The 13,785-nt window shown below is 46.3% G+C and overlaps 1 protein-coding gene across 1 annotated transcript in view; it reads right to left on the reverse strand.

The window, feature by feature from the left end:
• Positions 1-13,785, reverse strand: part of herc2 (HECT and RLD domain containing E3 ubiquitin protein ligase 2) — a 284,448-nt gene that overhangs the window by 235,190 nt on the left and 35,473 nt on the right. The window contains exons 11-16 of the mRNA XM_064936237.1: positions 9,871-10,059; positions 7,765-7,916; positions 6,964-7,121; positions 4,525-4,638; positions 1,741-1,992; positions 314-507 (exon numbers count right to left, since the gene is read on the reverse strand). Coding sequence (XP_064792309.1) covers positions 314-507; positions 1,741-1,992; positions 4,525-4,638; positions 6,964-7,121; positions 7,765-7,916; positions 9,871-10,059 — 1,059 coding nt within the window. The remainder of the gene's footprint in view (positions 1-313; positions 508-1,740; positions 1,993-4,524; positions 4,639-6,963; positions 7,122-7,764; positions 7,917-9,870; positions 10,060-13,785) is intronic.

Raw genomic sequence — 13,785 nt, forward strand, 5'->3', positions numbered from 1 at the left:
CATTCAGATTACATACTCTCCCTTCATTCAGATTACATACTCTCCCTTTAGGTTTTTTTGACAGGGGGATACTTTTGGCATGACTGCATGTGTGGGTATGGATGCGGGTAGCAGACCCCTCAGACACACGACCCACCGGTCCCTTATGATAGTTTCAGATGTTTTGTGGCCCCATCAACGCGCGGCCCCATCCCCCCCCCCCATCAACGCGCGGCACCATCCCCCCCCATCAACGCGCGGCCCCATCCCCCATCAATGTTGGCCATCCCAGCGAAGGTTATTCCCCTGGTGAAAGACATCTGAACTGTCTCACCTGTCCTGGCCCACAGGAGATGCCCACTATGTGTTTGGAGTTGAGGCCTGGCAGAGCCTTGGGCTGCTTCTTGTTGGAGAACAAGGTATCAAAGTGCTGTAGCTTGTCGTTGCTGCCCCAGCTGTGGACCTCTCCTTCATCAGTCAGCGCCAGACAGTGAGTGGAGCCGACCGCGATGTCCACCACTTTCTTCCCTAGAGGTAGAGGACAAAGAGACAGGGGCAATAAGAGTCCACGACTCCTTTAAAACGGGACAGTGGGATGGAAGTTCCCAGGTTTTACAGAAATCCAGAAAAACACTAGCTTACTCTATATAGAACAACACAAGTGTATGCCAATGTACATAAATAACTAGCCTGTCATGTCAAAGTGTCCAGTCTAATGCTGACATGAGAGCCGTCTGAAAATTTAGACAAACTCAAATTACATTTTTTATTGCATACACTATATACACCCAAAAGTATGTAGTCACGCTTTCAAATGAGTGGATTCGGACATTTCAGCCACACCCATTACTGACAGGTGCATGAATTCAAGCACACAGCCAAGCAATCTCCATAGGAAAAACATTGGCAGTAGAATGGCATTACTAAAGAGCTCAGTGACTTTCAACGTGGCACCGTCATAGGATGCCATCTTTCCAACAAGTCAGTTGGTAAACTTTCTGCCCTGCAAGAGCTGCCCAGGTCAACCGTGCTGTTAATGTAAAGTGGAAACGTCTCGGACCAACAACAGCTCAGTCGCAAAGTGGTAGGCCACACAACCTCACCGAACGGGACCGCCGAGTGGTAGGCCACGCAACGGGACCGCCGAGTGGTAGGCCACGCAACGGGACCGCCGAGTGGTAGGCCACGCAACGGGACCGCCGAGTGGTAGGCCACGCAACGGGACCGCCGAGTGGTAGGCCACACAACGGGACCACAGAGTGCTGAAGCACGTAGAGCGTAAAAATCGTCTGTCCTCGGCTGCAACACTCACTACCGAGTTCCAAAATGCCCCTGGAAGCAACGTCAGAACAATAACTTTTTGTCGAGAGCTTCATGAAATGGGTTTCCATGGCCTAGCAGCCGCACACAAGCCTAAGATCACCATGCGCAATGCCAAGCGTCGGCTGGAGTGGTGTAAAGCTCGCTGCCATTGGACTGGAGCAGTGGAAACACCTTCTCTGGAGTCATGAATCATCATTAACTTCTGGTGTAGAAACTAGACTATGGCACTCAAACGTCCAATACGATACCCGATAACTAACAATATTTCAAGTTGAGAACTCATCAGTCATACTGTTCAACATTCCGTAAACACCTGGTTGGAGAATTCTGGAATTAGGATGGAATGGGGAACCTCCAACTAGGAATCCTCCCCAATGGAATTCAGTAAACAACAGCATGTTGTAAACCTATGGTTTACTGAGCCGAAAGGCTACTGACCTTGTAGACTGTCCAGCAGTTTGGGGTAACGGACATGTTCCTCGGTGCCGTGGCCGAGGCGCTGGTTGTCTCCCTTCCCCCAGGTGTACACCTGACCATCCTTGGTCTGTGCTACAGAGAACTGACTCCCACAGCACACCTTCACTATATCCAGGTCCTGAAGCTTCTCCACCAGCTTTGGGGTCTTACAGCCGTCGCTGCCTCCACGACCCAGCTTCCCATAGTCCCCATCCCCCCACGACCACACCTGACCTGAAGGGAGAGAGGAAAGGAGCGAACATTACAATGGGGTAAAATATGGAAAAAGTTTGACACCTTCACGTTGTGAGGAAATACTCTGTCTACTACAGGGGCAAATACTCGGTCTTACAACTTTCAATCAAAAAGTGTTACACATGAATTAACATATGAGTGAAGTGAAGGATAAGGCCCAGAAAATATTGCGTAGTAAATTGATCCTAGTGTCTCAGTCCCCAGTGTTCCATAGTAAAATGATCCTAGTGTCTCAGTCCCCAGTGTTCCATAGTAAATTGATCCTAGTGTCTCAGTCCCCAGTGTTCCATAGTAAATTGATCCTAGTGTCTCAGTCCCCAGTGTTCCATAGTACATTGATCCTAGTGTCTCAGTCCCCAGTGTTCCATAGTAAATTGATCCTAGTGTCTCAGTCCCCAGTGTTCCATAGTAAATTGATCCTAGTGTCTCAGTCCCCAGTGTTCCATAGTAATTGATCCTAGTGTCTCAGTCCCCAGTGTTCCATAGTAAATTGATCCTAGTGTCTCAGTCCCCAGTGTTCCATAGTAAATTGATCCTAGTGTCTCAGTCCCCAGTGTTCCATAGTAAATTGATCCTAGTGTCTCAGTCCCCAGTGTTCCATAGTAAATTGATCCTAGTGTCTCAGTCCCCAGTGTTCCATAGTAAATTGATCCTAGTGTCTCAGTCCCCAGTGTTCCATAGTAAATTGATCCTAGTGTCTCAGTCCCCAGTGTTCCATAGTAAATGATCCTAGTGTCTCAGTCCCCAGTGTTCCATAGTAAATTGATCCTAGTGTCTCAGTCCCCAGTGTTCCATAGTAAAATGATCCTAGTGTCTCAGTCCCCAGTGTTCCATAGTAAAATGATCCTAGTGTCTCAGTCCCCAGTGTTCCATAGTAAAATGATCCTAGTGTCTCAGTCCCCAGTGTTCCATAGTAAAATGATCCTAGTGTCTCAGTCCCCAGTGTTCCATAGTAAATGATCCTAGTGTCTCAGTCCCCAGTGTTCCATAGTAAAATGATCCTAGTGTCTCAGTCCCCAGTGTTCCATAGTACATTGATCCTAGTGTCTCAGTCCCCAGTGTTCCATAGTAAATTGATCCTAGTGTCTCAGTCCCCAGTGTTCCATAGTAAATTGATCCTAGTGTCTCAGTCCCCAGTGTTCCATAGTAATTGATCCTAGTGTCTCAGTCCCCAGTGTTCCATAGTAAATTGATCCTAGTGTCTCAGTCCCCAGTGTTCCATAGTAAATTGATCCTAGTGTCTCAGTCCCCAGTGTTCCATAGTAAATTGATCCTAGTGTCTCAGTCCCCAGTGTTCCATAGTAAATTGATCCTAGTGTCTCAGTCCCCAGTGTTCCATAGTAAATTGATCCTAGTGTCTCAGTCCCCAGTGTTCCATAGTAAATTGATCCTAGTGTCTCAGTCCCCAGTGTTCCATAGTAAATGATCCTAGTGTCTCAGTCCCCAGTGTTCCATAGTAAATTGATCCTAGTGTCTCAGTCCCCAGTGTTCCATAGTAAAATGATCCTAGTGTCTCAGTCCCCAGTGTTCCATAGTAAAATGATCCTAGTGTCTCAGTCCCCAGTGTTCCATAGTAAAATGATCCTAGTGTCTCAGTCCCCAGTGTTCCATAGTAAAATGATCCTAGTGTCTCAGTCCCCAGTGTTCCATAGTAAATGATCCTAGTGTCTCAGTCCCCAGTGTTCCATAGTAAAATGATCCTAGTGTCTCAGTCCCCAGTGTTCCATAGTAAATTGATCCTAGTGTGTCAGTCCCCAGTGTTCCATAGTAAATTGATCCTAGTGTCTCAGTCCCCAGTGTTCCATAGTAAATGATCCTAGTGTCTCAGTCCCCAGTGTTCCATAGTAAATTGATCCTAGTGTCTCAGTCCCCAGTGTTCCATAGTAAATGATCCTAGTGTCTCAGTCCCCAGTGTTCCATAGTAAATTGATCCTAGTGTGTCAGTCCCCAGTGTTCCATAGTAAATTGATCCTAGTGTGTCAGTCCCCAGTGTTCCATAGTAAATGATCCTAGTGTCTCAGTCCCCAGTGTTCCATAGTAAAATGATCCTAGTGTCTCAGTCCCCAGTGTTCCATAGTAAATTGATCCTAGTGTCTCAGTCCCCAGTGTTCCATAGTAAATGATCCTAGTGTCTCAGTCCCCAGTGTTCCATAGTAAATTGATCCTAGTGTCTCAGTCCCCAGTGTTCCATAGTAAATTGATCCTAGTGTCTCAGTCCCCAGTGTTCCATAGTAAATTGATCCTAGTGTCTCAGTCCCCAGTGTTCCATAGTAAATGATCCTAGTGTCTCAGTCCCCAGTGTTCCATAGTAAATTGATCCTAGTGTCTCAGTCCCCAGTGTTCCATAGTAAATTGATCCTAGTGTCTCAGTCCCCAGTGTTCCATAGTAAATTGATCCTAGTGTCTCAGTCCCCAGTGTTCCATAGTAAATTGATCCTAGTGTCTCAGTCCCCAGTGTTCCATAGTAAATTGATCCTAGTGTCTCAGTCCCCTGTCTGTCTCTCCTCTCACCGTTCTCCGTGACAGCCAGGGTCTGTGCGTCTCCACTGCCACAGGCCACATCCAGCACCTTCAGTCCCTTTAGAGCGGTCACCAGCATGGGAATAGTCTGGTCTTCACTGGACCCTACAGAGACAACATGGTCAGTCACAAAGCCCAGACTCAAAGACATCATTCTAATACAGCAAGACATTAGCTGATCTTTAATATCCTGATAGGGAACAGAAAGCTATGCTTGTCCTCATGATAAAGTCAGAGTTTAAAGAGCAGCTCTGAATGGTTAGGTCTAGTCCAGTAGTGGTTAGGTCTAGTCCAGTAGTGGTTAGGTCTAGTCCAGTAGTGGTTAGGTCTAGTCCAGTAGTGGTTAGGTCTAGTCCAGTAGTGGTTAGGTCTGGTCCAGTAGTGGTTAGGTCTGGTCCAGTAGTGGTTAGGTCTGGTCCAGTAGTGGTTAGGTCTAGTCCAGTAGTGGTTAGGTCTAGTCCAGTAGTGGTTAGGTCTAGTCCAGTAGTGGTTAGGTCTAGTCCAGTAGTGTTTAGGTCTAGTCCAGTAGTGGTTAGGTCTAGTCCAGTAGTGGTTAGGTCTGGTCCAGTAGTGGTTAGGTCTAGTCCAGTAGTGGTTAGGTCTAGTCCAGTAGTGGTTAGGTCTAGTCCAGTAGTGGTTAGGTCTGGTCCAGTAGTGGTTAGGTCTGGTCCAGTAGTGGTTAGGTCTGGTCCAGTAGTGGTTAGGTCTGGTCCAGTAGTGGTTAGGTCTAGTCCAGTAGTGGTTAGGTCTAGTCCAGTAGTGGTTAGGTCTAGTCCAGTAGTGGTTTGGTCTAGTCCAGTAGTGGTTAGGTCTGGTCCAGTAGTGGTTAGGTCTAGTCCAGTAGTGGTTAGGTCTGGTCCAGTAGTGGTTAGGTCTAGTCCAGTAGTGGTTAGGTCTGGTCCAGTAGTGGTTAGGTCTGGTCCAGTAGTGGTTAGGTCTAGTCCAGTAGTGGTTAGGTCTGGTCCAGTAGTGGTTAGGTCTGGTCCAGTAGTGGTTAGGTCTAGTCCAGTAGTGGTTAGGTCTAGTCCAGTAGTGGTTAGGTCTAGTCCAGTAGTGGTTAGGTCTGGTCCAGTAGTGGTTAGGTCTAGTCCAGTAGTGGTTAGGTCTAGTCCAGTAGTGGTTAGGTCTAGTCCAGTAGTGGTTAGGTCTAGTCCAGTAGTGGTTAGGTCTAGTCCAGTAGTGGTTAGGTCTAGTCCAGTAGTGGTTAGGTCTAGTCCAGTAGTGGTTAGGTCTAGTCCAGTAGTGGTTAGGTCTAGTCCAGTAGTGGTTAGGTCTAGTCCAGTAGTGGTTAGGTCTAGTCCAGTAGTGGTTAGGTCTAGTCCAGTAGTGGTTAGGTCTAGTCCAGTAGTGGTTAGGTCTAGTCCAGTAGTGGTTAGGTCTAGTCCAGTAGTGGTTAGGTCTAGTCCAGTAGTGGTTAGGTCTGGTCCAGTAGTGGTTAGGTCTGGTCCAGTAGTGGTTAGGTCTGGTCCAGTAGTGGTTAGGTCTGGTCCAGTAGTGGTTAGGTCTAGTCCAGTAGTGGTTAGGTCTAGTCCAGTAGTGGTTAGGTCTAGTCCAGTAGTGGTTAGGTCTAGTCCAGTAGTGGTTAGGTCTAGTCCAGTAGTGGTTAGGTCTAGTCCAGTAGTGGTTAGGTCTAGTCCAGTAGTGGTTAGGTCTAGTCCAGTAGTGGTTAGGTCTAGTCCAGTAGTGGTTAGGTCTGGTCCAGTAGTGGTTAGGTCTGGTCCAGTAGTGGTTAGGTCTAGTCCAGTAGTGGTTAGGTCTAGTCCAGTAGTGGTTAGGTCTAGTCCAGTAGTGGTTAGGTCTAGTCCAGTAGTGGTTAGGTCTAGTCCAGTAGTGGTTAGGTCTAGTCCAGTAGTGGTTAGGTCTAGTCCAGTAGTGGTTAGGTCTAGTCCAGTAGTGGTTAGGTCTAGTCCAGTAGTGGTTAGGTCTAGTCCAGTAGTGGTTAGGTCTGGTCCAGTAGTGGTTAGGTCTGGTCCAGTAGTGGTTAGGTCTAGTCCAGTAGTGGTTAGGTCTAGTCCAGTAGTGGTTAGGTCTAGTCCAGTAGTGGTTAGGTCTAGTCCAGTAGTGGTTAGGTCTAGTCCAGTAGTGGTTAGGTCTAGTCCAGTAGTGGTTAGGTCTAGTCCAGTAGTGGTTAGGTCTAGTCCAGTAGTGGTTAGGTCTAGTCCAGTAGTGGTTAGGTCTAGTCCAGTAGTGGTTAGGTCTGGTCCAGTAGTGGTTAGGTCTAGTCCAGTAGTGGTTAGGTCTAGTCCAGTAGTGGTTAGGTCTAGTCCAGTAGTGGTTAGGTCTGGTCCAGTAGTGGTTAGGTCTGGTCCAGTAGTGGTTAGGTCTGGTCCAGTAGTGGTTAGGTCTGGTCCAGTAGTGGTTAGGTCTAGTCCAGTAGTGGTTAGGTCTAGTCCAGTAGTGTGACCAGGAGAAACAGGTGAGAGGTCTCACCGTGTCCCAGCCGTCCGTAGTTGCCTCTGCCCCAGGTATACAGCTCTCCATCAGCTGTGATAGCAGCGCTGTAGGTGCTCCCACAGGCTACCTGCACCACATTCTTCCCTGTCTGCTTCCCTGTGAACGCTGTGATCACTGCTGGCTCCTCCAGATACCTGGTGGAGCAGAGGAACAGGTTATGATACCTAGGACAGCTAGGAGCAGAGGAACAGGTTATGATACCTAGGACAGCTAGGAGCAGAGGAACAGGTTATGATACCTAGGACAGCTAGGAGCAGAGGAACAGGTTATGATACCTAGGACAGCTAGGAGCAGAGGAACAGGTTATGATACCTAGGACAGCTAGGAGCAGAGGAACAGGTTATGATACCTAGGACAGCTAGGAGCAGAGGAACAGGTTATACCTAGGACAGCTAGGAGCAGAGGAACAGGTTATGATACCTAGGACAGCTAGGAGCAGAGGAACAGGTTATGATACCTAGGACAGCTAGGAGCAGAGGAACAGGTTATACCTAGGACAGCTAGGAGCAGAGGAACAGGTTATGATACCTAGGACAGCTAGGAGCAGAGGAACAGGTTATACCTAGGACAGCTAGGAGCAGAGGAACAGGTTATGCCTAGGACAGCTAGGAGCAGAGGAACCTAGCAGGCTATGATGAGCTGGTGTGGTGAACCAGTGACGTCAATGTAACTTCTGAGGTCTCAGACATTAACTGGACAATAATTTATAAATTTAGTAGACATGCAGAAGAAATGTGGTCATAAGTATGTTTTTTTGAGTGCAGTGTAGTAACTTACGTGGTGTCTCCATGGCCCAGGCGGCCCCCGTCTCCACAGCCCCAGGAGAAGACCTCTCCGTTGGCCGACAGGGCCAGGTAGTGCTGTCCGTCTGGATGAGCTGCCAGCTTCACTATCTTCCTGGAGGTCAGGGCATGGACCAGCATGGGAGCCTGGTAGGTTCAACAACAATATCCTCATCAGCACCGAAGTGATCATTTCTCCTGTTGTTTCATTACGGCTGCTGTATCATAAACCCATTTCCTGTCGGAGTTTAACATACACTGCTCCTAAGCATTCGGGCAATAAAGAGCAGTGTTGTGGGTTTCTTCTCAGATGTGCGAGTGCCTTTTGAGATTTGAGATTAACATACACTACATGACCAAAAGTATGTGGACACCTGCTCGTCCAACATCTCATTCCCAAATCATGGGCATTGATACGGCGCTCGTCACACAGAGAGAGAGAGAGACCGAGAGAGAGAATTAGAGACAATGGAAAAAAACACTTGAATGTAAAATGTAGACCAATTGATTGGTCGAAAGAACAGACGACCCTTGGTCGACCAATATTTTTATTTATTTATTTATTTATTTATTTCGGGGACAGCCCTAGCTAGCCAGCTACACGAGGTAAGAGAAAACATGTAATGTAACATCTAATCAGGGTCCCCTGGGAAACACTGCTCAATACTTTGGTTCCTACCATGTCAATAATTCCTCCTTGGCTTATTCATTCGTTGTCATGTCAAAGAACAATGTATTCAAGGTGCTCCCACTATACTCCATTATAATGTATGTGTTCAAGGTGCTCCCACTATACTCCATTATAATGTATGTATTCAAGGTGCTCCCACTATACTCCATTATAATGTATGTGTTCAAGGTGCTCCCACTATACTCCATTATAATGTATAAGTTGCCACCATACTACTCATAAAAGCATATTTAGAACTTGTTTTATTAAAAAACATAAAATACTGTCAAATACAAGTATTTCACTGTAAGGTCTACTACACCTGTTGTATTCAGCATTTCACTGTGAGGTCTACTACACCTGTTGTATTCAGCATTTCACTGTAAGGTCTACTACACCTGTTGTATTCAGCATTTCACTGTGAGGTCTACTACACCTGTTGTATTCAGCATTTCACTGTAAGGTTTACCTACACCTGTTGTATTCAGCATTTCACTGTGAGGTCTACTACACCTGTTGTATTCAGCATTTCACTGTGAGGTCTACTACACCTGTTGTATTCAGCATTTCACTGTGAGGTCTGCTACACCTGTTGTATTCAGCATTTCACTGTAAGGTCTACTACACCTGTTGTATTCAGCATTTCACTGTGAGGTCTACTACACCTGTTTGTATTCAGCATTTCACTGTAAGGTCTACTACACTTGTTGTATTCAGCATTTCACTGTAAGGTCTACTACACCTGTTGTATTCAGCATTTCACTGTAAGGTCTACTACACCTGTTGTATTCAGCATTTCACTGTAAGGTCTACTACACCTGTTGTATTCAGCATTTCACTGTAAGGTCTACTACACCTGTTGTATTCAGCATTTCACTGTAAGGTCTACTACACCTGTTGTATTCAGCATTTCACTGTAAGGTCTACTACACCTGTTGTATTCAGCATTTCACTGTAAGGTCTACTACACCTGTTGTATTCAGCATTTCACTGTAAGGTCTACTACACCTGTTGTATTCGGCACATGTGACAAATAACATTTGATTTTGATTTGAAATACACCATACCATCAAAAAATGTTCAAATATTGTGATATGATATTTTGGCCATATCACCCAACAATAAAAGGAGAGACGGAATGAGCTCCAGTGAGTGACTGCTTCCTACCAGTGTGGTGACAGAATGAGCTCCAGTGAGTGACTGCTTCCTACCAGTGTGGTGACAGAATGAGCTGCAGTGAGTGACTGCTTCCTACCAGTGTGGTGACAGAATGAGCTCCAGTGAGTGACTGCTTCCTACCAGTGTGGTGACAGAATGAGCTGCAGTGAGTGACTGCTTCCTACCAGTGTGGTGACAGAATGAGCTCCAGTGAGTGACTGCTTCCTACCAGTGTGGAGACAGAATGAGCTCCAGTGAGTGACTGCTTCCTACCAGTGTGGTGCTCTTGTAGTTCTGTGTGTAGACGGCTCCGCTGCTGGCCAGGATGAGGAAGCCCTTCTCGGAACAGACTATCTGGGAAACCCCCAGGCCCGACAGGGCCTTGCACTGCACAGGCCCGTTCACGTTGGCATACAGCTTCCAGCCTAGCAACCCCCAGCCAATCACCTCCTGCAGAGTGCCCTGGGAGCAGGAGAGACAGGGTTAATGCAGCGATGCCATTGGTGCTTCAGTGGTCTACACAGTATGACGAGGTTAAGTAGCAGTGGCATTGAAGAGGTTAACGGAAAAGGAAATTCTCTGATGGAGAATACAGTTAAATATAAATTATATTCTAATATACCAGTAACATCTGGTACTTCAGTTGGGAGAAATCACCTGACCATGTATGAGGTAAACACTGCAAAGGCAAAGCCTTGTAGCCAAACGCATCAACTATCAAAAGGTATATTCATGTCTCTGTAAAGCTCTCAAAGGCTGGCTGGCTGCATCATGCTCTCTAAGCACATTGGTCAACGCATCCCCATCAAAAGGGAATTCTATTGCAAACGTTATTTTATTATTTCACCTTTATTTAACCAGGTAGGCTAGTTGAGAACACCTTTATTTAACCAGGTAGGCTAGCTGAGAACACCTTTATTTAACCAGGTAGGCTAGTTGAGAACACCTTTATTTATCCAGGTAGGCTAGTTGAGAACACCTTTATTTCACCAGGTAGGCTAGTTGAGAACACCTTTATTTCACCAGGTAGGCTAGTTGAGAACACCTTTATTTCACCAGGTAGGCTAGTTGAGAACACCTTTATTTCACCAGGTAGGCTAGTTGAGAACACCTTTATTTCACCAGGTAGGCTAGTTGAGAACACCTTTATTTAACCAAGTAGGCTAGTTGAGAGCACCATTATTTAACCAGGTAGGCTAGTTGAGAACAAGTTCTCATTTACAACTGCGACCTGGCCAAGATAAAGCAAAGCAGTGCGACAAACAACAACACAGAGTTACACATGGAATAAACAAACATACAGTCAATAATACAATAGAGAAAAAGTCTATATACAGTGTGTGCAAATGTGGTAAGATAAGGGAGGTAAGGCAATAAATAGGCCGTAGTGGTGAAATAATTACAATTTAGCAGTTAAACACCCTGAGTGAGATGTGCAGAAGATGAATGTGCAAGTAGAGATAAAAATCAAATTGTATTGGTCACATACACATGGTTAGCAGATGTTAATGCGAATGTAGCGAAATGCTTGTGCTTCTAGTTCCGACCATGCAGTAATAATAATCTAGCTAACAATTCCACAACAACAACCTTATACACACAAGTGTAAAGTAATGAATAAGAATATGCACAGAAAACTATATGAATATGTGACCGCGAATGGCATAGGCAAGATGCAGTAGATGGTATCGAGTACAGTATATACATATGAGATGAGTATGTAAACAAAGTGGCATAGTTAAAGTGGCTAGTGATACATGTATTACATAAGGATGCAGTAGATGGTATCGAGTGCAGTATATACGTATGAGATGAGTAATGGAGGCTGTGCCTTCTTCACCACTCTGTCTGTGTGGGTGGACCATTTCAGGTTGTCCGTGTTGTGTACGCCGAGGAACTTAAAACTTACTACCCTCTCCACTACTGTCCCGTTGATGTGGATAGGGGGGTGCTCCCTCTGCTGTTTCCTGAAGTCCATGATCATCTCCTTTGTTTTGTTGACATTGAGTGACCTTTGTTTTGTTGACAACGAGGGCCCTCACCTCCTCCCTGTAGGCCACCTCGTCGTTGTTGGTAATCAAGCCTACCACTGTAGTGTCGTCTGCAAACTTGATGATTGAGTTATGAGTGAACAGGGAGTACAGGAGAGGGCTGAGAACGCACCCTTGTGGGGCCCCAGTGTTAAGGATCAGAGGGGTGGAGATGTTTCCTACCTTCACCACCTAGGGGGGCGGCCCGTCAGGAAGTCCAGAACCCAGTTGCACAGGGCGGGGTCGAGACCCAGGGTCTCAAGCTTAATGGTAAGTTTGGAGGGTACTATGGTGTGAAATGCTGACCTGAAGTCAATGAACAGCATTCTCACATAGGTATTCCTCTTGTCCAGATGGGTTAGGGCAGTGTGGTTGAGATTGCATCGTCTGGGGACCTATTGGGGCGGTAAGCAAATTGGAGTGGGTCTCGGGTGTCAGGTAGGGTGGAGGTGATATGGTCCTATGCGGAACATATCCCAGTCCACGTGATCGAAGCAATCTTGAAGCGTGGAGTCCGATTGGTCGGACCAGCGTTGAACAGACCTGAGCGCTGGTACTTGTTTTAGATTCTGTCTATAGGCTGGGAACAACAAAATGGAGTCGTGGTCAGCTTTTTCAAAAGGAGGGCGGGGGAGGGCCTTATATGCGTCGCGGAAGTTAGAATGACAATGATCAAGGGTTTTGCCAGCTCGGGTTGCACAATCGATATGCTGATAGAATTGAGGGTCTTGTTTTCAGATTAGCCTTGTTAAAATCCCCAGCTACAATAAATGCAGTCTCAGGATATGTGGTTCCCAGTTTGCATAGAGTCAAATAAAGTTTGTTCAGGGCCGTCGATGTGTCTGCTTGGGGGGGAATATACACGGCTGTGATTATAATCCAAGAGAATTCTCTTGGTAGATAATGCGGTCGACATTTGATTGTGAGGAATTCTAAGTCAGGTGAACAAAAGGACTTGAGTTCCTGCATGTTGTTATGATCACACCATGTCTGGTTAATCATAAGGCATACACCCCCGCCCCTCTTCTTACCAGAGAGATGTTTGTTTCTGTTGGCGCGATGCATGAAGAAACCAGGTGGCTGTACCGACTCCGATAGCGTGTCTCGAGTGAGCCACGTTTCCATGAAACAAAGAACGTAAGTCTCTCTGGAAGGCAACCCTTGCTCAGATTTTGTCTACCTTGTTGTCAAGAGACTGGACACTGGCGAGTAGTATGCTTGGGAGCGGTGGGCGATGTAACCGTCTATGGAGCCTAACCAGAAGACCGCTCTGTCTGCCCCTTCAACGGCGCCGTTGTTTTGGGTCGCCGGCAGGGATCCGGTCCATTGTCCTGGGTGACAGGCCAAACAGAAGATCCGCTTCGGGAAAGTCGTATTCCTGGTCGTAATGTTGGTGAGTTGACGTTGCACTTATATCCAATAGTTCCTGCCGACAGTATGTAATAAAACCTACGATTTCCTGGGGTAACAATGGAAGAAATAACACATCAAAAAGCTAAATACTGCATAATTTCCTAGCAATGCGAAGCGAGGCGGCCATCTCTGTCGGAAGCATATTGGGGTGCAAAGGAACAAAACAATTTATAAAAATATGGGGATGAGGTAGTTGGATGGGCTATTTACAGATGGGCTATGGACAGATGATCTGTGAGCTGCTCTGACAGCTGATGCTTAACCTCTTGAAACTCTAGGGGCGCAATTTCATTTTTGGATGAAAAACGTTCCCGTTTTAAACAAGATATTTTGTCACAAAAAGATGCTCGACTATGCATATAATTAATAGCTTTGGAAAGAAAACACTCTGAATTTTCCAGAACTGCAAAGATATTGTCTGTGGGTGCCCTAGAACGGGAGCTACAGCAAAACCAAGATGAAACGGCAACCAGGAAACCAGCAGGATTTTTGAGGCTCCGTTTTCCATTGTCTCCTTATATGGCTGTGAATGCGAGAGGAATGAGCCTGCCCTTTCTGTCGTTTCCCCAAGGCGTCTGCAGCATTGTGACGTATTTGTAGGCATATCATTGGAAGATTGACCATAAGAGACTACATTTTCCAGGTGTCCGCCCGGTGTCCTCCGTCGAAATTGGTGCGTCTTTTTCAGCTGCTGGTATTTTTCCATGCGATTCTGAGGGGAAAGCAGGCTTCCACGAACTGCATA

The sequence above is a fragment of the Oncorhynchus masou genome, chromosome 24 (assembly GCF_036934945.1).
Source record: "Oncorhynchus masou masou isolate Uvic2021 chromosome 24, UVic_Omas_1.1, whole genome shotgun sequence".
In the NCBI taxonomy this organism is placed as follows: domain Eukaryota; kingdom Metazoa; phylum Chordata; class Actinopteri; order Salmoniformes; family Salmonidae; genus Oncorhynchus; species Oncorhynchus masou.